The 24443-nt window shown below is 42.5% G+C and overlaps 1 protein-coding gene across 1 annotated transcript in view; it reads right to left on the bottom strand.

The window, feature by feature from the left end:
• The window catches only part of GRIK2 (glutamate ionotropic receptor kainate type subunit 2), a 1496154-nt gene that overhangs the window by 1171309 nt on the left and 300402 nt on the right, over positions 1–24443 (bottom strand). Inside the window, exon 2 of the mRNA XM_086926667.1 lies at positions 2624–2791. Within this exon, the coding sequence (XP_086782793.1) occupies positions 2624–2791 (168 nt within the window). The remainder of the gene's footprint in view (positions 1–2623; positions 2792–24443) is intronic.

The following is a 24443-nucleotide window of genomic DNA, read 5'->3' on the forward strand; positions in this document are numbered from 1 at the left end:
TTCTGTCCTATGGAACGAACAGTTATAGGGCCATAGCAGTAGTCAGAAATAGCAGTGGAAATATAACGCAGATGAAAGATACATACATAAAGGGTCTTATTCCACTAGGACTGATTGTTGAGTACTAAAGCAAAAGAAAACATCTTCCTCTAACCTTTTGAACATTTAAAAGAGTTCAACTCCTCAACTTGCACAATACAGTTAAGCAGGGTAAATTGCTTGGCACATATATCTATGTTTCGCAGTAGCGCACAGGGTCTTATTTACAAGCCCCTTGAGCTGCAGATGCATGCATTTTTTAACACACTGGTGGCGCAGTGTTCTGGCCCATATTTACAAGGCCACACAAAGCCACCCCGCATGGCTATTCCGGGTCTTGTAAATACGGCCCCTTTTCATGCATCACTTTGCTTGAAAGGGGCGTGCAATGGCTGTTGCTTTGGGTGTTCCCACACAGCACCCATGGATTCTTCCGCATTCCCAGTTTTACAGCATTTCGTAAACCTGGGAATGCATCAGAATCCCACGCCTCCCCAGGGGAAGTGTAAGGGGGTGCAATGAGGAGAAATACTTTCATTTCTCTGCATTTTTCCTCTTTCCATGCCTGCTGCATTCTGCAGCAGGCATAGAAAGAGGAAAACACCATCAACAATTGTTTTTGTGCAAAAAGTGTCCCTTCCGGCACAAAAACAATCATCCTCGCAAGGCAGGCCTACTTTCACCATGGTGCAAGGGTGCCGGCATTGGCTCATGGCAGCTAATTGTGCACCATTGTAGGGGAAAGAAAAGGGATACCTCATATTGTTGTACGTATGACCCATCCCTGTGCTTTTAAAATGACACAGCTTGGCGCTTGAAATTGTTTGCTGTTCCGCACTGCGTCAATTTGCTGTAAATGAGGCCTAGGTGATTAAGCCAGACAAAATTGCACGGAAGACGATTTGACAAATTTAGATTAGCAGCATAGGCGTACACAAATCATTTTAAATATATGTTCATAACACCAACATATCATGACTTGCTCACAATAGACAAATATTTAAGCCTTTCACCACTGAAACAAATATTTAAGTATTTCACCACTGAAGACCATTCCTCTAAGTGGTGAAGGCCAAATCAGCCTGCCTGGTTCTTCTCTGTCCTCTCTCACTTGTGTGGATTCATGTTTTCCCCAACTCCCTCCACATGTATTCTTTTGCTTCGCTGCCACTCTTCTCTTTATTTTTTTTCAAGAAAAGTGGCAGGATCAGATAGGGGAAATTGAGCATCATGGTCTGTCCTGGAAACAAAGCCAGTAATAGCTCTGACCCTGTCTCAATGGTGAAGGTCACCTGCATATTTGCCGCTCAACATCTATGCAATGATCTCTTTAACTTTTTATTTGCAGCTTTTTTTTCAATGAGGTGCCATTGATCCTTGAGCACCCCACACACTGCTGGGGTCGATTAGGATCGCGGACGGACTTGAGTCCGTCCGCGACCCCAGAGTATGAGGGAACGTCTGCATGGGCTGCGGCGTTCCCTCATGTGCGATTAGGATGTGACCGCCACCCTGGCGGTCACATCCTGGATATTTAACATTGCGGCGGGTGCTGCTTCAAGCAGCACCCGCCGCAATGTTAAAAGTGCATGTGTAACATTTACATGCACAAAGCGGCAGGCACCGCGCGGTGCCTGCCGCATTGTGCATGTAAATGCTGGGGGGTACCATAGGTACCCCCCATGTGCACCCCCCACCCACCAACACCCTGGGGGCCCGCAACGGGCCCCCAAAATCAAAAGTACACATGCTTTTCCACGGCGGAAAAACCGCCGCGGAAAAGCATGTTTTCAAATGCTTCCTAATTTGGCCGGCGGTGTCTGATAGACACTGCCAGCCAAATGAGAGCTTTTCCGCCGCAGTTGTAATCCGACCGCGGCGGAAAAGCAGCGGACAGAAACCAAGACCCACCAGCCATCGTAATGTGGCGGTGGGTCTTTGGTGAGCCCGCAATGGATTTTCCGCCTCCTCCGGGCCGGAGGTGGCTTCCGCCGGCCCAGAGGAGGCGGAAAATCCTCCATCCTAATCGGCCCCTGCTGTCCTGATGAGCAGTCCCTAGCTGCACTCCTTACTGATGTCTGCCTTTGTGATTGTGACTAAGCTACAGATCTAGCAGTAAATTCACGAGTGGCACAGTAATGACTTTGATCCACCCTCATACCAATTTAAATCAGCATTACCCATTGCGCTCCAAATAGCTTTGTACATCAACACTATGATGAGTTTCGAAGAGCTGAGAAATAGTAAATATATGCATTGTGTTTTTTTTCAATTTCCTGGGTCTTTTTACAGTCACACAAACAGAATAAATGTTATTCTTGAACATGTTCAGTTTTTAAAATATCTTATTAACATTTGTTAATGTTTTTTAAACGAGAATATTGAATTGTGTTCTTTCCTCATTAAGTCATTTCTAAAATAACGTGTTTATTTGCAAAAATAATTCCCTTCGTATTGTTCTGTGAGCCTTAGACTAAATCGTTTCATATTGCTGTTGTGCCAGCCATCTCAATTGGCAGGCACAGTGATGCTGGAAACTATTATCCCCTGTAAACAGAAGAAGATTAATGATATATAATGTTACCTTTTCTGGATGCTTCAAAGCTGTCATAGAGATTTATCCTTTGGGTGTCATATGTTAAAGTTGTGTTTGGCAGAAGGGTTCTGTTTCTGTTGATTGTATTCACAGCAAATCGAAAGGCTAATTCCTCAGCCCCAAAGGGCCCAGTTTCCACAAATTCAAAAATTCCCCCTAAGGAAAGAAAAGAGAAGATACGTTTTGTCAAAATAAGCTAAGACATGTACAAAGTATACGTATTGTCCTCTCTCGTGCTGGTGGTATAGTTGGATTGGTTCAGAAAATGATGGCCAATTATGCACAGTTTCAGGTCTGCTCTTTAGAAGAAAACATTAGCGAGTGGGACTGTAATGCTGCCTATTTAACTTGCCAGGTTGTTCTTTCTTAAAACATATAGTTACCTCAGTTCGACCTATTTCGAGGGACGGACTGGGAACCCAAAGCAACCCTGGCAAATTTTGTGAGACCAACCCCTGTACGGTGCATAGCGAGTGTAACGAGCGAGCCTCACCAATACAAACGGAGGCTGGCTGGGGAGGAGGGAGGCTTGGGGGCAGGGGAGGGGTCCTTCCCCCAAGATGATGTGGGAAAAATGGTGCATTCTACATATTATTTGTGTTATAGCGCCTCTCATTCCAGTGTAGGGTGTCAGAGCACTTTACAACACACAGACTTACAGAGACGATCAATCATACATGTTTACATCAGTGTACAGAAAATGTTACTTAAGGTAAAGGGGACTACAATGTATAGAATTCACATGTCATCCATACTGGTAGGTTCATTTAAAGATTGTTTGGTCTGGGGAAGCACAAATTCGGGGTTTAGAACATAACACAGTGGTTAGGGTTGAGGTTAATAATAACAATTTATTTCTACCCCAAAAAATAATTTTCAGTAACATCAGGATCATGAAAGACTGGAAAAAACAACTTTACAACTTGTTTCATGAAGCTTTCATGCAGCTTTTTTATGGCAGTTCATAGCTCATTGCGAAAGATTACTATTGTAACTTATCAACTGCACACTAACAAAAGTATCTCTGTGACAAAAGCAATAACCCACTGTGCTATGTATATTGAAATATTGTTCTTTGACAGGCATGGTACACGTTCTTTGTAGCAGGCATATTAACCCTCTGCGCTACCTTAGCTGAGCCAAAACTGCCACTAGACAAAGCTCTCATCTCTCTCCAGAAGGTACATTAATCACCAGCGTTAAATTGACAATTTTATTGTTGTCCAAAAACTGCTGAATTCACAAGAAACTGTACAGTGCTTCTAAAACTGCAGCACTGCTACAAAACGGACCTCCACTAACAAAACCTGCCCCCTACCCTCCAGCCTCCCGGGTAAACACTCGATGCCCGGTATGTCCAGTCCGGCCCTGTCTAACTTCTTGTTCAGTTGTAGGGAAGAAGGGCAATTTTTCTTTCCTTATATTTCTCATTATAGGCCTCCACGGTAACTAGGCTGAATGTTGTGACTTGTTCTGATTTCATAATATATTTACCTGCCTGGTTCAGTCCACTTTGGTAACAGATATTGATGGAACTAGCAACAAATTTGTATTTTTTGTGCGGTTACAATATTAGCACTTAAAGCACATCTGTGCTTGCATAGGGTGGTATGTAGGAATATTGTTAGCAAAACTATTGTCTGACAGAAAAATATGACCTAAATATCATAGACAAATATATTGTACTACTGCATGTTGATGTTAAATTAATATCGCTAATTGGGAAATAGAGTTAATAATATTGTTAATATTTTTGTCATGATATTTCTCTCTGACAATATTTTGGTTACAATGTTCTGGTGTCATACCATTGCATGGTGATTGACAGTAATATTTTTGGATGAAAACAGATGCTGGCCTGCCTTCCTAGCTTGACAGTTTAGCTTGGAGAATGATGTGTTGGAGGGTCCCACCTTTTAATGGTTCTTCATTTTTCATCTGGGCCTAGGTGGGAAAGGTAAGGCCTGGCTATACTATGTATATATGGATGTTTGCTGTTATAAATAACATTGGCATGTGTACTATATTAATGTAGGAGGCGGGGCACAAATGTATCCATGAGTTTCTTGCAAAGTCCTGAGTTCTCAGTTCATATTTATTGCTGTCATTTACATTTTCATGAACTACATTGTTTTTACAAAACATGGATTTCTTTTTATTTGATTTAAAAAATAATATATGTACACATTTCACAAAATGTTGCACCTGTGACGTAATCCAGGAAGAGTTGCTGTCAGTGTGGCAATGCAATAAAACAATGTTCCTTATATATTAAATCTTCCCACAGTTTTGTATTTACACAGTACGGTAAATAACAAGTGTTAATATTATTACGTTTTGCTACTTAAAGTTTGCCTTTGAAAGAATGGCTTGCTGTGCCAGGATTTGAAACTATGACCTGCAGACCTCCTAAATGTCTCTGAAACAAACCCTTAAGTCTTTGAGCTATCTTTCCAACTATATTTCCAAACATCAAAGTACATCAAATCAATACATGGGGCCTTATTTACTACAAAATGATGCAGTGCAGCGAACCATATTTCTGCGACGAGCTGCATCATTTTAAAAGCACAGGGATGTGTCGTACTAACAACAATACAACACGTTTGTGTGCTTTCCCCTGCGCTGGCACTCAATTGGCTGCCATACTGCAGTGCAGGCACCCTTGCGTCATGTTGAAAGGGTGCCTGCCTTGCGAGATGATGTCCCTTCCCGCACAAAAGCAACCATTGATTGCTTTTTCTCTTCTTGTGCCACTCCACAACCTGACGAGTTCCCAGCTTTACAAAACATTGTAAATCTGGGAATGCGTCAGGTTCCATGGATGTTGTATGGGAACACCCACAGCAACAATCATGGAACGCCCCTTTCATGCAGAGTAATGGGCAAAAAGGAGCCCATATTTACAAGGTCATGAAAAGTAATGCAGGGTGACTTTACATGGCCTTGTAAATATGAGCAAGGCCATCCTGCCAGCGGTACGGTACAAAAAGTGACACAGCGGCGCAATGTGCTTGTAAATGAGGCCCATGGAAGTCTAGCAAGGGTCCAAGTCAGTGACATTAGTGACACCAGTGTTTTAATGTGGTGAGCAATGTAACTTGGCGATTATCAAGCTTGAGAGGGTTGTTCTGGTGGCTTCTTTGAACATGCCTAGGAAGGTATCAACACTCTTTTTAAGCAGGAATGTATTGCACCATTACCCTTCAAGATGTTAGCGAGGAGGTAAAGACTTGTATCAAGAAAGTTAGACTTGTGTTTGTGAATTTTGAGACGCTTTCAAGCCATCCCATCATTGAAAGGCCAACTGAAAGTAAATATACTTTGGCTGCAATGGATGTAGGGATTTTAATCTAAAATGTAAGATATTTTTTAGAGAAGGTAGAAAAGTGGAATAGTTATTTAGAATTGAGGGATTTCTGAAGGGCTTCTTCAGAAGAAGGATAAAGGTGGATTTGAAAGCGAGACAGATGGTATGAATGAATGGCAGGAGAGCTCGGTAGGGAAAGTGCCTGGTCCTGATGGTGTCCCAATAGATGTTAGAAATCTTTGGGCTCCGTTATTGACTGTATTTACAACAGCATGAGCCTCTCTCAGACCCCTTGTTCTTGGGCCTCATCAAGCATTGTCTGGATAGTCAAAAAGGGTAATAGGTGGGTCATTAGTGTTACCAGCCAATCTCCCTGATAGATATCCCAGCTAAAATCCTGTGTAGAGCTTTGTACAACAGAATAATAGAATGGGTCAATGATAATAATGTGCGTAACAAGTGCCAATATCGCTTTCGAAGTGGTATAGGGATGGTTGTTCAATGCCTTAACTTAAGTCTGATCATAGGAAAATACACAGGGGCAGATGTATCATCCGTTTTTTTTGTCGCAAATGCTGCGATTCGGAAAATAGCAGCGTTTGCGACAAAAAAAACGGGATTTGGATTGTATCATGCAAAAAGCCTCGCAATATTAAGGAATCGCTAATTTAGCGATTCCTTAATATTGCGAGGCTTTTAAGAAATAGCAAATTGCGATTTAAGATTTGAAATGTATCAAGCATTTCAGTGTTGCGATTTTTGACTAAGAATTCGCAAATTACCATCAACTTGTAGTTGGTGGTAACTTGCGAATTCTTTTCAAAAAGCACTTTTTTAAAATTCTAAAGGTGCCATATGACGCTCATACATGCCCTTAGGGCATGTATGTGCGCCATATGCGTACACATATCAAATTCAGGGGTGCAGCAGGGTGTCCTTAAGACACCCTTGCACCCTTGAAATTATTCTCAATTTGCGATTAGCTAATTGCTAATCGCAAATTGAGTATAATTTTACATTCATTCCTATGGGCCTCCTGGCCCATAGAAATGAATGGGAAATTATTCCTTAATTGCGATTAGCAATTTGCTAATCGCAATTAAGGAATTCTAAGGATTCGCTAATAAATAGCAAAATTCTACATACATACCATTTTGCACTTCTCAAATAGCGATTCCTTAACAATCGCTATTTGAGAAGTGCAAAATGGTATCTTGATACATCTGCCCCATAGTGTTGAAATAGTCCACATTACACCTGGCTTTTATGGATTTGTCAATGGTCTTCGTCTGTGTTAATCGGGCTAAGTTGTGGCATTTACTTATCAGCTTGCAAATGAATCCCTGCTTATTACATTTGTTGTTTTCCCTGCACATGGGTACCAAGTCGCGACTGAGGATTGGGAATAAAGGTGAAGTCACTGATGAATTCTTTATCGGTTGGGGTATGTTTTAGCCCCACTGCTTTTTATTCTATATATTAATGATCTTAGCATAGAGCTCCGCAAGTGCACACCAGATGTACCCACAGTGAAACAAGCCCCTCTTTCAGCATTGTTATAAATAGATGATGGATTAAATTGCCCGAACTTCCAAAAGCCCTGCGTCTTTTAGTGAATTCTTGACTGGCTAATCTTGATTTATGAACTTATTTTAACAAATCTTTTATAATGTCCTGTTGCTCTAGGTACATGTTACCCTTCTCTATTAATGTGGATAATAACGTTTTACTGAGTACTAGCACTTTTTCTTCTCTACGGTTCACTTTAGTTCATCTGGGACATGGTCAACGCATTGTGCACAAAACACGATTGCTTACTCTCCTATCATCTAAGGGAGAGAGGGCCCTTACACCCTTTCTACAAATATACATTCTGCCTAGTATTTACCAATAGCTACTAATGGGGCAGGTATTTGGGGTGCAGTGACTTAATTACTCTTCAAAGAGAAGAGAAACATTTCTTGGGGAAAATACTGATGGCCCCAGTGTCTGCACCCCGCTTTATCTGTCACAAAGAACTAGGTCTAGAAATTTGTGAGTGATTTTATGCATACTTGGCTGGTTCTTGTGTCTATTTGGAGCTCTGATAAAGCAGAACTAACAAGGGAGATAATCTTAGATTGTTTAGCTTGTAACAGGGGTCTTTGTATCTCATGAATAGCATACATTAAAAAAGCCTTGGAATCGATTGGGCTAGTGGATATTTTCTTGATGAGAATGCCGCAAGTGGGTGTTGGCAGAAAGCAAGTGCAAGTTTTATTGTTAGAATGAGCAAAAGAAGAGAGGTTGAGGGGTGAGGATCAGAAACCAAGTGTTACGTTTTATGTACATCTTAGTCCTGGGTGCATCTCTACTGATTTTCTGCGGAATACAAGTAAAAATTCGGAAAGATCTTTCTTATTCAGCTTTTGGGCTGGCACTGTGAAATGTTCACTATGTTTCCAGGTTTCATATCAACCCAAACTTGACACCAGAGTATGAACATGTAGCAAAGTGTATAAGCAGACAATGTTACATTTTCTCTTTTTTGTGATTATTATACTATGTACACCAAAATATTTCTTGTACCTTTTTTGAGGTCTAGGGACCTGCGGTGTTGCTTGCAAGCCTATCAATCTTTATTAACCCTGTCAGATGATGAAACATGTTGTTATGTTACCCAATTTTCAAGCGGCAGTCCAATCCAGATGATACATGCTTTTAGACTAATTTATTTGTTGTACTAGCAGATCGATGTATTATGCATGATTTTATGTATTTTATAGACTGTTTTATATATGATGCTAAAAGTATTTTACTGCTATTTTGTTAATTTTTTACATTACTTTTATGGCTTTTGGCAGCCGATTAAAGATGATTCTGATTTTGAATGAATGACAATTCTTTATAAATCAAAGACATATTGTAAACTGTTAGAATAGAAATGGGTTTGGTGGCCTAACATGTTGGAGTGGTGCATGAGTGATTAGCTCAAAGTAGAATTTGGCTAAGTTTGTACCAGGAGGTGAGGGTAAAGACAGGGGAAGGACTGGGAAGTGGCTTCAAAGAGAGAGGCCATGATGTGCTGGTAGTCTGGATTTAAGGAGAAGATGCAATCAAAGACATTGCCCCTGACTGTTAATCATATGATTGATATATGTGAAGCACCCTATAAGCATCTAATATAACGAAAACATAAATGAAAATTAGAATTAAGTGAATGCCCACATAAATAGGCATCAATTTCTACAAGCCTTAAAAAGAAAAAACATTTTTTTTCAGTGATTACAACTTGTATGATGACGCAGCCAAGCTTAATTTGGTTGGATAAAATCCAGCTCCTACATCCATCCTTTAACAATCCTCAATCATAGGGTAACAACATCGAAAGATCCTGATAGCCCAAATGCTGGAAAAAAAACCTGTCATATTGTCCTATGTAGGAGATTTCCATCACAACAACCCCAACTTCTCAAATTAAACATAAAACATTGTGGTGCATACATACTCATGAGGCATATATTTCAAACCACAGGATAGAATAGCCACTGATGAATAATGTATGTTGCAACTGTTTTAGGTTGCAAATACTGGCATCTTAATTCTTGGGCAAAAGTGGCATGTACCAAAATACCCGCACACACTTGCTGTCTTTACATAGAATGATACAAAAAACTGATAATTAAAGGACCAATCAATATTAGGAATGGTGCTTAGGATTATTGGCATAGTTCCCCTCGAGTCTACCCCTTTTGTAGCCTAGCACCTATATTGTCTCTTTATTCCTCTCCCGGTTGCACACACCATGTGGTTCTCACCATTTATGATGAGCTTAATATTGGCAAAGACTGCAAATAGTCTGCCACTTAAGTGGGCAGGAGTGGATAAGCTTGGTTATCTTTAATCTTCCAGTGGCTCCCTACAGCTCAGATGCAGAATTTCTTATTGTTCTCTATTGTTGCATAGTAAAGACATTTTAAGATGAAGTTGGGACAACACCTTGCTTTACATAGTACCTGAGAGATAGCTTCCTGGGAATGAGTGGTGATAGAGCATATACAAGGATGATAATACAGCTGAAGTTAGGCAGAGAGATACTTCTCACATTACATTTTGGGGTCCATTGGTGTGTTGCAATGATGGACAATAGTAAAGGAGCTGGCAGCAGCGTGAGTGAGTTATTGGGTGGTAAATAAACAGTAAATTGTGAACTTTATTTTAGTGAAGAGGCATTCTGATGTGTCCGACAGCTCATATCAGAGTTTGCCTGAAAGGCATGTTTCCCTGTTCAACCCATCTGTGGCTTCTGGATCTCAAGCCTTGTGAGGAATAAACTGTGGCTTGTGGAGATTTTCTGTGATATTAATTGCTTTTGTGTAATAGATTAACAGATTATTCATTAGATCAACAATTTGATTGAGAATGGAAGAAGAAAATGGAATATTTTCAAGGTGGGTTGGTGTTGTTGAATTATCTTTCCATCCCTCCCCTGCTATGATGACATAGTTGTAAGTTGTTTTAATCCGATTCATAATGACTAACAATGGTTTTAAAAATGATATATGTTATACTGGTGACAACTGATGAGAACCTGATCCTCAACATGTTTAATAATTTACCTAAATGCATATTAGTTGTTAGTTTATCATTACATTAGTATCCATGCTCTCACCATTTTCACATTACTTTTCAACATAAATATCCACACTTATCAGTAATGCATAAAATACCCTTCCTATATGTTGACAATTCAAGAGTAAAGAACAGGAGAAAATGTTTTAACTTAAAATCTCTTCCTAATGTAATGAATAAAACCACGAGGCAACCATCCACAGTTGTAAGTTGTTAACACCTGTTCATACTAAGTAATTTTTATAAAGGTACATAAAGTGTTAAACTAAAATGTCTGAAAACTGGATGGTTTCTCCTATAACACAAGTAACAGCTCTGTAAATATATAGTTCTGTGCAATATGCTTATACTGAAGTAACATATGCTTAGATAGGAACACCCTTGTAAATTGGCAATAATATCTAGTAGGTACTCTTCGTTTTGTGAAAATGGGACTTCAGAACAGATGTTTCATATAAAACACAAGTGCATATATGGCTCACTTTAAATGATTCACAACTTGCTTTATTTGGGCTCTGCCGCAATCTAAATTCAAGAAAAGATGAATTCCTTTTGTTAGTCATAGCGCACCTCACGGTTAGGATTTTTAAAATAAATTCATTTTTACTTTTTCATAAAGCTGCATCACTACATTACATCTGTTTTATGTCCTATTATCTGCTCCTGCCGATCTTTTAAGTGAAAGGCACCAGGAGAAAATGCTGAAATAGGTGAACACCACAATCGTATATGTCTGCTTATAGTCACATATCACTTGCGGGCAGTTTCCCACCGTGGCCCTAGAAAGTGTGTTTCCCTGGTGGGACTGGGGAGGGTGAATACCTACATTTAATGGGGATCAATGGGAAGTAGTTGGCTACAGGGACTATATTTTCCTTGCCGAGAAATACATGTATAAAATGTATCTCATCCACATTTAATCATTCAATATGTTCCACTGGTTAGAGAATCCTTGTGGGCGCATGTTTGTTTTTCAATTATTTTTATTAAGTAAAGGAGGCACGGGTAATTGGCATCCAATAACCAGAAGTGGTCATGTCATACAGTAGTAAAGAGGATGATATGCTACATAATATTCAGAAGGGGGAGGGAGGGTAGGGGAACGGTCGCAGGGTACAGGGCGGGGAGTAGTACAAAAAGATTGCTGGGGGGCGCCAGTAGATGCTCTTGAGTAGTACTTAAGACCAGAAATGGTAACTCTGGTAGGGAAAGGCAGTAGGGGATCTAGCCTGGCCCACATTCATTGTGTGTGATGGTGATTGTTGGGTCAGGGGGCTTTGGGTGTGGGTGCATTTTTGAATTGTCGTACTCTGTCTGTCAATGTCACTGGAGCACATATTGGGTCCTTTGTGAATCTCTAAACTCCGGAGCAAACCTATTAGTGCTGGTTTCTGACTTCTTCATTCATGATCTATAGAGTTCATATTCATGGCTGGATAATAGCGCCATGTGTTAAAGATGTGTGATTTACATGTTTGAAATTCTACTCAAGCATGGTACAATAATATATTGAAGCACATGGGAATAATTCTTGTGCTTTTACTTTGCTGAGATCGTCCTTGTGTTTTACTTTGCTTTGCTTTTACTTTACTGAGCATTTTCTTGTTCTTTTACTGCTGGAAATTCCCTGGTGCTGCTCTGTGGGAAATTGCCTTATTGCTGGGCCGATCCCCCTCCCACCATGACATGCACACAACCAAGGCATTGCCAGCCATGGCATGCAGTGAGGTCCCCTGGTGAGAAAAAGACCGCAGAGAACGGGGTGCCACCACTCATCAGCTGAGCGAGTGTCCAGGAGACTCCAAGCGTCATCTAGCAACCAGCCCTGCAGCGAGAGCTCCAGAGATGCACACGAAAGCTTGTGATGTTCCTGCGACATCGTAAAGGAGAAGCCTCACCGACCAGCACGGGATACCCCAGTGCCAAAAACAGGCCCCCAGTGCAAGGCAGAGCTGGAATGCCCGCCCCCTCCCCGGGACAGGAGTCTTGGCCCCACCACCACACCAGGACGACGTGAAAGTGCAGCTCAATAGCCGGGAAGCGCAGCTTCACACCGGAACGGTTTGCTTGGGTTCAGTGGTGTAGTGATCTGCTGATCACTGTTCTAGTCGTTTTGCACCAGCCACTTCACGAGGGCTGGCTTACACCCCACCCCACACCCATCCAGCACAGGCGTAATTTTACATGTGACCCTGTCTGTAAAAGTGGCCGGGTGCACGTGCCCTGGGTCAGTTCTATCCACCAAGTACTATGTCTGTGTGTGCATGAGGGCCTAAGGCTCTGCAATAGATTACATTGGCAATGGTTGGGCTAATCCTGCGTGCGTAACCGCCTGGTTAGGTGGTTGAAGGGGGGGATGTCTGCTGCTCATGTCGAGGACACCCCCTGCAGCAGGTGAAATTAGCGGAGTACCTAAGGGGTGTGTGAAGAGCCCCGGGGTGAAGGTGAGGCAGTGGGAGCCCACCCTGCATCGAAGATCCTGCTGCTGAAAGATCGGGCATTGAAGTGAGCCCCGTGGTGGCAGGACTGCCAAGGTGCCGGCCGTCGCAGACTGCCACGGGAGGCAGTAGGCCAGATCAGCGATTGGGCATAAGGTGAGCCTGTGACAGCGACAAGTGCCGGGTTGCCACGAAGCCTGCAAAGTAAGCAGAAGTGGCCCTTAGCTGATAGGAGAAGCGCCAGTGCCACAGCGAAGACCAGCGAGACCTGTCTGCCACAGTGCAGAGAGAGACATTGAAGCCGAGTGGGAGCCCACCCGCATCAAAGTGATGGCCCGTAGGGCATGAGGTGAGCCCGCGTGGGTGCTGTGCAAGAGTCAGGTTGACGGAAGAGCTAGCATGGGGGGGGGAAACACCCACAGAAGGCAGCGATATGGCAGACCCCCACCTGGCACAGGGGAAGAACAGGAAGAATAGGGCAGTGAGGCAATGCATGCAGCGTGTGGAAAGATGCTGTGGCCGATCCTGACGTCGATGGGTAGAGGCTTTCTAGGCGGCAGTGAATGAGGCGGACCGCCCCCTGATGAAGGGCACAAAGATACGGTGACACGCGTAGTTGTCAGGCGGGTGCACCCTCCCTCCCGACCATGAATGCCGCTAGAGATAAAACTTACTGGGGGAGGGGATGCTGGTGGCCGATGAGAGAGCCTCCAGCGGCGTGTGTGCAGGAGAGCAGCCTTCGGCGTTAGTGCCCGCCTGCAGGCAGAACGAGCACGGGGCCAGCAGGTGCGAAAGAAACGACCAGGCCGCCCCCGCATGCTGTGAGATCACTGCAAGGTCGGGGGAAAGGAGTCACTGTAGGATGGAGGCAGGAGAGGCCGCGAGAACAAAGTGGCAGTAACGCAAGGCCCGCAGCATGTGTAAAGCTGGTAAGGCTGATCGGAGTACTGCAGGTGCAACCTCCAAGTGCAATGGCCAAAGCACACGAGGACTGCTGGGCATGTGAGTAACTGCAGCTGAGAGCCACCCATTAAATGTGGACAAAAAAAAATAAAGAAGTATATCCAACAAAGCACCTAAAAGAAATAAGTATAAATAAGGGAAGCACCTACCGTGATTGTAGTGCCTGGACCGCATGAATGAGAAGAGTGGAGAGTGGAGAAAGCGGCAGGCATTGGTCTCAGGGAAACAGTCTGGGCCTGTGATAGAAATAGGAGCAGCAGTGCCATCTAGTGGCCACTTGCAGTACCGCACTTCTGGAACACTAGCAATGCTTGGCATGGACAGGCCTGCAGCAAATGGGGGATTGAATGATGTAGCCTGCATTCAGTGCCAAAGGGATGGCATCTAATGTCTTTTTTCAGAAGAATGACAGATTTAGGATCCAACGAAAAAAACAGGGAGAGAGAGAATTATGCCCCAGAGAGAATTATGCCACATTCAGCAAGTGACAGGAGAAAGGAACCCCAAGAGGAAAAGCAGCTATGGCGGGGGAGGAAAACGCAGGGACACCTGGTGGCTATAGGTAGTCACTGCAGCAGTGAGGATAGCCCTGCGACACTATGATAATGAACTGCTGTGTGCAGAGGGGATCAGAGAATGAACTGTGTTGCCTGGAAGGAAAAGCACAAACTAAGCATGAGGAGAAAAGGTGCATCCTGAGAAGTAAAGACGACCTTGCAAGAGGAGTGAATGAGTGCACAAGCTGCCCGAAGATGTTAAACCATCAGGGGCAGAATTGCGAACAGCAACTAGAGAACCGGACGAGAAGCGGAGACCTGAGAAGAGGTCAGAAAAGCGGAGACCTGAGAAGAGGTCAGAAAAGTGGAGCTCTGAGAAGAGGACAGAAAACCAGAGACCTGAGAAGAGGTCTGAAAGTGGCGACCTGAGAAGAGGTGAGTGAAGCGGCGACCTGAGAAAAGGTCGCTGGAGAAGCGACCTGAGAAGATGTTGGAATGATGATGACCAAAGAAGAGGTCAGAGCGACGGTGACCAATGAAGGGGTCAGAGAAGAAAACTTGGATTAAAAGAATGAGCATGAATTGACGAGAAGAAGGTTGCAACGTCAGGTCTGGCCATCAGAGGAAAAGAATGCATTGTCCTAGGGGAATGAAAAAAACAGGGAAACACGGGTGGAGTGCATGCCACACGGAGATGCCTGGTTAGTGAAGAAGAGCAAGAAAATGGGACTAGGCCGTGTCATGAAGAAATGAACAAGAAGAATGATTTGGAGTGGCATGACGCCACCACGAAGAAAGGCAGAAGAAACATCAACAAGAAGAAAGAAAACGAGAGGAGTGTGTGATCTGCCAACTCGAACACCAGAAGTCAAAGGTGACAAGTGCAAGAACATCGGATTAGATGGTTCACAGGGCCTGGTGAGCATCGGTGGCACAGGGAGAAAACATCTATCTACAAGTCTTCAGAACACCTGGTTATGGCAGAGGCGAACCGGCTGAACCATAGGTGACATCCACCTTTGAGGTCGCACGGGAGACTGGACAGTAAGACTGCTCGGATGTCCTGAAGAAGAGGATCCAACCTCTACACACCAGACCGTGGCGAACCAGGTGCAAAGGCCTCGGGGACGCCGGTGAGAGCGGGGGCCACCACGAGAGATGGATTCACAGCTGCTTTTCTGTAGGTCCTGGGAGGATGAATATATTGTGCGAAATGGCAGGTGCCAACAACTATCCTTCAGGTGGAGCTAAGGACGTAAAGGTGGGACTCGTAGTGACTCCTCCACACATCCTGCGGGTGTGTTGGAGCAACACGGTGAAAGGTGCCAGTCCAGTGGAAGCAAGGATGGCTTCCGGGACATCCCGTGAAAGAGGAACTGATGGGAGTGGGGCATCCTAGTGAGAGGGATGTTTTGCAACTTCTCCACCATTTGCGAGTAAAATCCATGCTGCCTGTGTGGAGAAATCACAACAACCAGGACTGATTGGTGGAAAGCAACATCCATCGGGTCCACCATCACTCTAACTGTTTTCGTCACCACTAGAGCGATGCCAAGAAAGACTGTGAGAACAACTTCCATGCACAGAGTTGAATGGAGACCGGACTCTTGAAGCACCCATGAATTGTGCCAAAGTGAACTGGTGGTCCAAGCTGCTGTTGTACCATCGTCTTTATTTTGCAAGCAGCTGAAGAGGCTCGTTGTAAGTTTCTGTTATTGTGTTTCATTTTGTTTATTCTCTCCTACTGGTTGGACTTTATTTGTTTCCAGTTTGAATAAAGTTTGGTAGGGATGTAGTGATCTGCTGTTCTAGTCGATTTGCACCAGCCACTCCCCGAGGGCTGGCTTACACCCCACCCCACACCCATCCAGCACAGGCGTCACTGGAAATGTGACCCTTCCAATAAAAAGGGCTGGGTGCATGTGCCCTGGACCAGTTCTACCCACCAAGTACTGTATCTGTGTGTCCAGTCATTTAGTGTGCATGAGGGCCTAGGGCCCTGCACTACAGTACAAGTGGTACCAGGGGGCTGAGGAAAGCGTGGCCACCTGCTGCTTCTCCTAATAGGCCATATTTCTGGATGCTGGTGATAAAGGTTATTTTCACAGCCTTAAAAGCCTCCTTGTGCAGGACAGTAATGGTATGTACAATAGAAGTGAAGTATGATAAATGCAACCGAGACTGTTTTAGCAATACCCTAACTATTACATTTATGACAAGTGCCTAGTGGCACAGTGGTTCATGTAACTGTGGTCTATCTGTTTTTGTAAGACAAAGGATATTTTTCTACACCCTGGTGTGGAGTCTCTTTTTGAGGTGTGCGTAGGGTATCACTGGTGTGTGTGTGTTTTGCACAAACACTTTACACATTGCTCTGGGATAAGCCTAACTGCTCTGCCAAGCTACCAAGGAGGTGAGCAGGGGTAATCTTGTGTGTGTCACTCCCTTACCTTGACTAGAGTTGTGGGTTCTGCATGACTTAGATGCATACCCTAGCCAACCAGAAACCCGATTTCTAACACCTACTGTCATATGGTTACTACGTTTCTATATATTGTGTTAAGTTAGCATGAGCTTATTAAATGTTTAAACGCCATATTTTCTTTCAGCTTCAGTTTGCACACGACACCTAATTGTTATGGTAGCTTTCAACCTAGACGAAAGACGTGATTTATTTGAGAATAATATGTTATTGCTCTGATATCAATTGTGCTTAGTACACTTGGTACAAATGTCTGCACACTGAGAACTGCACCCTCTAAGAATAACCTAACACAAGGTTGCTGAAGGCCTAATCCTCGCACCACATTAGACATAACACAAATAATGTTGCTGCCAACATTGAGCTCTACGCGGGTTTAAGATAGAGTTACAGGGAATGAATCAACACACTTGATGCTTCGCATGCAGAGAGCTGGTAGCTGTTGATGTGATCTACTCCTACTGAGAATTAGAGGTATGGGCCCGCCCTGCTAGAACCCAAATGAGACCATCTTAGATATAATATAATATGCTAAATAGGGTGCGCAAACTATAGGTGATACAGAATTCTATAGATTTCTGCATCATAATATGCTATCACCTTTTGCTTATTATGGATTAGTGACTATGCTGCTAACTCTGATTTTTATAATATGTATGTTGATATTATACAAGATACTGCGTTTGAGAACTTTGCATTGAAAAATAAACATTTCAAACTTGCACGTGTGTTCTTTGCCTCCCAGCTTCGGTTTGTAATGATTATATAACGAAGGAGTGTTCATGTGTTCCACGATACCTGAGGTACCCTAAGTTCATGTTCTGGATTGTCTAAGTCATTGGGAAGTTATTACTACCAATGAGACACTGTAGCTAGCTTGGTAAGGGGATTTCTGAAACAAAGGTGAGTTTTGGGTCACCCTAACTCACCCAGGTTCTAGATCTCTGTGCACAGTTCTGTGGGAGAACGGAAACCCTGCAACACTACCTTTTAAATTAATCAACCTAACAAAGGTGGAGCTAGGTATACACAGCACCATGATAGCCTTGCGGATGATAGTGTGCGTTACAAATACACATAACATAACACCATGAGAGTAACTCTTTAAAGGGCCAGTCAGAACTTTTTGTGGGGCCTATGCCCACTTATTTTGAAGAATAAACTTTGAAAAAGTATCCTGGCGGAAAGGAGAAAACACAGAAGGCCTATCTTCTGGCATCATATAGTAGTATAGAATGTTTAGCTGCTCTTCATTGAAAAACATGTAGATTTTATTAATTTTATATTAATAATTTTTGCAGCAGACACATGGGGTCATGATTATGTACATGGCCTGGGGCATTATGCCTACTCTGCCTGCCTCTTGTGATGCAATGACTCCAAATATTGTGTAGCAATGCAGCACATTGTCATGTTGTGTTCTTTACTTGATGTACCCCAAACATGGGCAGCATTAGGATTATTAATATGGTAAAATATCAAGAAAGTGCTATTGCACCATTGCTTACCATTTATGTATTCATCCAGTCTTTTGGGAGAGTTAATTGATTCGTAAGCTACGTCTCCACCCCAGTATAAGATTTTGAAATATTGACGATGCTCTGTCTCCTAATAAGCATTATGTCCAACTCTCTCTCATCCAGCTTTTTTATTTACATTTTATGCTTTCATTATTAATATTTCCTTAATCACATAAACATAGTTCAAATTAATCCTCCAGCTGAAGGCTTAAAATTTTCTATGTATAGTTTTCTGGACAAGCTGTAGACGATGGTATTCCTTCTGTTTGTAGAAAAAATTTGGTGACATTAAAGCTGAGATGAACCAACCTAATGCAGGGGTAATCAATGAGCTCAGCCTAGTGGATTGAAGGTGAAACAATACTGCAATTACAACCTTGCATCTAGTGAAGCTGCAACGACAATTCCCACCATTACACCAAGTTCTTAGAGTAAAGTGCAGTCCATCAAGATGAAAGGGCAAGACCAAGATGAAAGTCAAATCTTTCCAAGATTGAGGTGTGATGCTTGTCAGATGGAAAACTAAAACTGTCTAGGATGAGGTTCAGACAGAAGAAAGAATGAGATCACTGGATTGTTATTATTGGCGGATTTTATGTGTAGGGCGAGGAATTGGGTGGGCACATAGAGAAACTCTATAGTGCTCTCACTTTGACAACTGCACACAGACAATAAATGCGGGGAGATCCTTCATCACATCTGCAATTCAAGCCGTCATGCAAAAAAATGCGCTGAGCTGGCTCGACCAGCCCGTGACACTTGATTGTCACAGTGAGAAATGTCTCCTTGAAAATTATTTCATCGTTTTGCTGTTCCTGTTAAACTGACGTTGGTGAATGATCATCCAAGCCTTCATGTTTAAATGTTGAACTTTGTCACCAGTGTCCTCCCTTGAAGTGTCGTTATGGATTTCACTTGGTACAGGATGCATAAGCCGTAGTACTTAATATTTGATGAAAGAAGCAGCACTGCAAGCTTAATGTACAATAAATTAGGAAATACCGCCATATCATAGCACAAAGAAATCGGTAAATAGGTTCACAACTCTAATAGATCAAATCTGTGCTACTTACTTCATATATATTATGAAGTAAGTAGCACAGATTTGATCTATTAGAGTTGTGAACCTATTTACCGATTTCTTTGCTCTATGATATTGCGGTATTTCCTAAATTATTGTACATTAAGCTAAATATATATATATATATATATATATATATATATATATATATATATATATATATATATATATATATATATATATATATATATATATATATATATATATATAATGCTATTATGAGTAGGGGAAGAGCGTATACAACGCAACTTTTACTACGCACTACCTTTACCACGCAACTTTTACAACGCAAGTCGTTACAACGACCTGCGCTGGGGGGCGCTGTAGGATAGGGAATGGTTTAATGTACTATCCAAAACTTTCCTACTATCCACGGGGACTGGAGTTGGAATAGTAAATTAAACTATTCACTATCCAGCGCACCCCAACGCAAGTCGTTGTAACGACTTGCGTTGTAAAAGTTGCGTGGTGAAGGCATGCGTTGTAAAAGCATACGTAGTAACGACATACATCCTTATGAGTGTCTTATCAGAGGTTTGTTTATGTTCATTGAGCGAGCTTGTCTCCCTTTGGAGCAAGTATATCTACATATTTCCTCCAAAGGGAAACAAGCTCGCTACATGAACATAAACCAACCCTTTGGATAAGACACTCATAATAGCATAATGGAAAATGGCCAAAATAGAGAGGTTTGTTATCAAAATGCACCAGTATTTAACCCCTTGCGTGCTGCCGTCGGCCGTTGGCCGACAGCAGCACTACCTCCCTAGTGCTGCCGTCGGCCAACAGTCGACGGAGCCCCGCCCACTCTTCAGAACACCCGCACGGTGGCAGAAAAACCGCTGCAGTTAAGGCGTTAAACTCTTACCACAATCCAAATTATCATGCTTTTCTCTCTTTTCGCACATCAATGCAAAACCCTCCAGGTTTCCTCCACACTAAAATCTTTATGCATGCCTTGTGAGCCTACTGAACGAACTTACTGACACAGTCCAAACCAAGGCCCTGATTTATTTTAGCAAACACAACAGGTATTTTAGGGCAGGTGGCTCATCATTCCGTCATGGGGACGGAGTAAATTATTCCAATCCCAAGATGGTGGGGCCGCCCATTTAATTCATAAATGACCGCCAAGTAGACGGTCTTTTATAAAAGCATTGCCAGAAATCGCCGTCAATGGTGGTTCCTGGTCAATACATTTGACTTCGTGCTATCGGGCTGTGCCAGCAGGATACAACCCTGTATCATAGAGTACTTGTTTCTTTCTTCTCCCAAAAATCTCTAAACTGAATTTTTTTTGTAAAAGTAATTCTCCCTCACCTTGTGAGTTTTGTCCCATGGCAGGCGAAGCATTATTACAATTTTACTGTCCACACCACCAGGTTTTCCCTGATGGTGAAAGACAGTAAAAAAATGGCTACATGTCCATTCATCTAAATTGGAAGGGCAGTTATGTATGAATTTCTCTGACGGACCATTCTCACTAAGGCTGTTGAACTTTTGCCATGACGGAATCATAGTAGTCTCCGCTGTGGCCAAACTGATGGTCTGCCAAAATTAAATTGGCCGAACAGACCACTATTTTGGCAGGTAGGAAACTCCATTCCAGCCAACATTTAAATCGGGCCCATACATCTTTCCTCATGACCATGGCCAAGATGGCTAAACTTACACATAATTTCCCATCCTTTCTGAATCCCCTTCTTCCTCCAAATGTATATACAGGCTTTCCTGTTTGAGGTTTAGACCAATAATAACTAATAAAACCAGACAGAATGGGAAATAGACCTTATCATTGTAAAATTATAAACACTGATAAACATCTGCACATAAACTAACAAAATGCATTTAAAAGAAACTAAAGTGAGAGAGAATGTGCCATTTTTTGTTCTTGCTCATGGGGCCCACAGAATGCCAATTATTATACATGGCATCAGTAGGAAGGGCTCTTTTGTCATTTATATTGCTTGTATTTTGGTGTTTAGAGATGTAACTAAACTGTTGTTTTTTTCATTTTGTTTCTTTCAATGTTTTGTGCTAAAATGCAGGGTGAAGAAGCAGGGCTTCCGGTCTGATCGAATTACTTTATACACTGCAGAGAATCTGGGAGTATTTAAATCATATATGATCTTTTTTGCAGTGTTAGATTCTGTAATTGATTGATGAAATGACAAGTTCATAGGAATCTTGGTCAATGAGTGCTATCACATTTTTCCATAGACACAGAATGAGTAAAACCCTTTAACACATCTTATCCCTTTGTTCACAGGTATGTATCGATAGTAGGTCAACTGCTAAATACCCCAGGCTTTAAACATCCAAATCAAGATGTGGCAGTACCTGTGTAAAGTGTGTTGTCACCATGTGAATGGGGCTGAAGTGAAAGCAAAACCTGTCAAGATGTGCAAAGGTCAGCCTGACAGACACTCCTAATGCTCACGACAGGCAGCCAGGTGCTGTACTTGTGCTAAATGCACAAGCACCTGGCTGCCTGATTCAAACTTTACTGGCCTGAAGATGCCACAGCCCTGTGAGTGTGATCAACAGCCTTGAAAAGCTCTTTGTGATCCTCCACCTCAGCATCAGTGATATTCTTGGACCTGAGTGCTTAGGTGTGAAGCCCTGGAGTGGCCAGGACTGAGTATCCATCAGTGATGATCGTCACAGCGTAGGATGGTGTCAGCAGTCTCACTGACCCTATCCCCCTCTGTGACACGTAAGGGACTGCAGCCTTCCCTCAATGACTGACTCATAACAAGGTCAACCAATGAGAGGAAGTGACAGTTCCAGTCATAAGGAACTACCAAGGCTTGCATCCCCCCACCTGTTATCACTGCTGCAACCCGGTAAGTTGTATTTTTGTATTGTTTGGGGTGTATATATGTATGGTTGTATGTGTATCTGTGAGGGTGTGCTTTGGGGTGTATCTGCATGTGTAGGTGCTTGTGAATGGTGGGTGCATGCGTGCACACATGTGAATGCATGATTGTGAGTGAGTGTGTGGTGAGCCCCAGCTTGAACTACTGGCTTCCACTGTGTCCCATTGTCATGTGTGACACATTCAGTACAGTTTTCCCATAGGTAGGCCTGTAGACTAGTGCGATGCACCGTTCACATGAGGAAAATGGATCCTGAGTGCAGACTCAATGTTGCTTTTGTCATATCTGTCCTCCTCTGGCACTTGAGAATTTGCCGAATTTTTTTGACTCAGCTACTAAATAGATACCATTCATTTTCTCCTCCTGCTGGGCCAAATGAAATATTCAACTGGCCAGCTGGAGTATCAAATGCCTCCCAACACAATAGGGCTGTTTCCAGTGCCTGGGCCTGTTCCTGTAAAGGGTTAGCAAGGAATCTGTATGCGATTATTACCTTTCAAACTGCACCTAGCATAGGAAGGGTCCCCACAGAAACAAAGGAGACCAACTGAACCACATCCATTGCACCTAATAACCCATTTTCTCACCATGTATATAGTAAAAGTACATATATTTCAAGATAAGCATAGAAAACCCCATTAAACGTACACATATATCTTTAAGTTATTTTTGTATCCGATATTTAGACCAAGATATTTTGGATGATGATATTCTGCCAACAATATTCTGGTACAAAAACTCTTTGTCAGGGCATACTTTGTGTGACATACATGTCACATATCTATTAGTGTTTTCTGTGATAACTAGGGAACCTTAGCATTGGCAGTTCCAACAGACAAGAGATACAAGGTCAAAGGTCAAGAACAAGTGATACGATTCCTGCTCAATACTGCTGGCAGCAAGTCTCATATTGGTTTTCAAACAGGAATTTAGGTGAAACATTAGAAGTATATTAAAAAGTAGCAATTCAGGGAAGTTGCTGGTCAGATTTTCTTATGGTGTACCATGCTTCCCAAAGATGGATTGCATGATTTAAAGCCATTAATCAGGAGCTATTGATGACTTGCCCAGATTATGACTAACATGTTTACATGAGAACACAAGATACATTTCTAGTCCAGCTTTTGAAAGCCAAAATTCTGTTGTTTGCTGAACCTCGTGCAGAGCCTTGGGAATTTGCCAATGACTGGCTTTTTTGCCTAGGTTACTCATCACACCACATAACTGTTTTTGAAATGTGACAATTGCTGGCTAGGATACCCTTTACCACTAAAGACTGAATTATTTGAATGTGCAGCATTCTACATGTGCCATTTACCCAAACATCATTCTGCCGCCCTGTGACATTGTATTCCAGTTCCATTTGTTTTAATTGGGAGGTTTCATGAAGTTTCATACATATTGAACTCAACATTTTGAAAAGATTCCCCTTTAACAAGCAGTGTTACATCTAGAGTTTTCTATCAACGATAATGTCAGTTTTGTGAGGACATTAACTGCTACTCCCCTTACCTACTGTCTCTTCCCAATTGGTAAAAGAGGGATATCCAGTTTGTAGAAAGGAAATATTTGTCTTTACCCAATCCAGTATGTCTAACAATCATCAGCAATAGATCTTCCACAATGAAAGGTTTTGTTTGATGATGTGTGCTTGTGTTTTGAGACCTCTGGTGACATCATTCAACCAAAGACCCCTTTCATTGGTGGCTATCATTATGCACAATATTTACTTGGACTGCTTCAGCCATTTCTACCTTTCCATGCCATACCAGAAAAACGACATGCTATTTTTGTCAGTTGTATCACGGTTCTTAACAATTTATACGTGTTATATCTTTCCTTTCTTGGCTGATCTCTCCGAGATAGGGGAGACAGTCAAAATCCTTAACGGTCGTCATAGCCACTGATTAAATATGGAGGTTGTCTATGAACCAACTGAAGGGGGATGATATCACCACGTCGCATTGTTTTTTCTCTTCACCTGCTAAAAGGTCCTCTTCTCTTTGTAAATGAGTGATTGCTTTGTT

The sequence above is a fragment of the Lissotriton vulgaris genome, chromosome 6 (assembly GCF_964263255.1).
Source record: "Lissotriton vulgaris chromosome 6, aLisVul1.2, whole genome shotgun sequence".
In the NCBI taxonomy this organism is placed as follows: Eukaryota; Metazoa; Chordata; class Amphibia; order Caudata; family Salamandridae; genus Lissotriton; species Lissotriton vulgaris.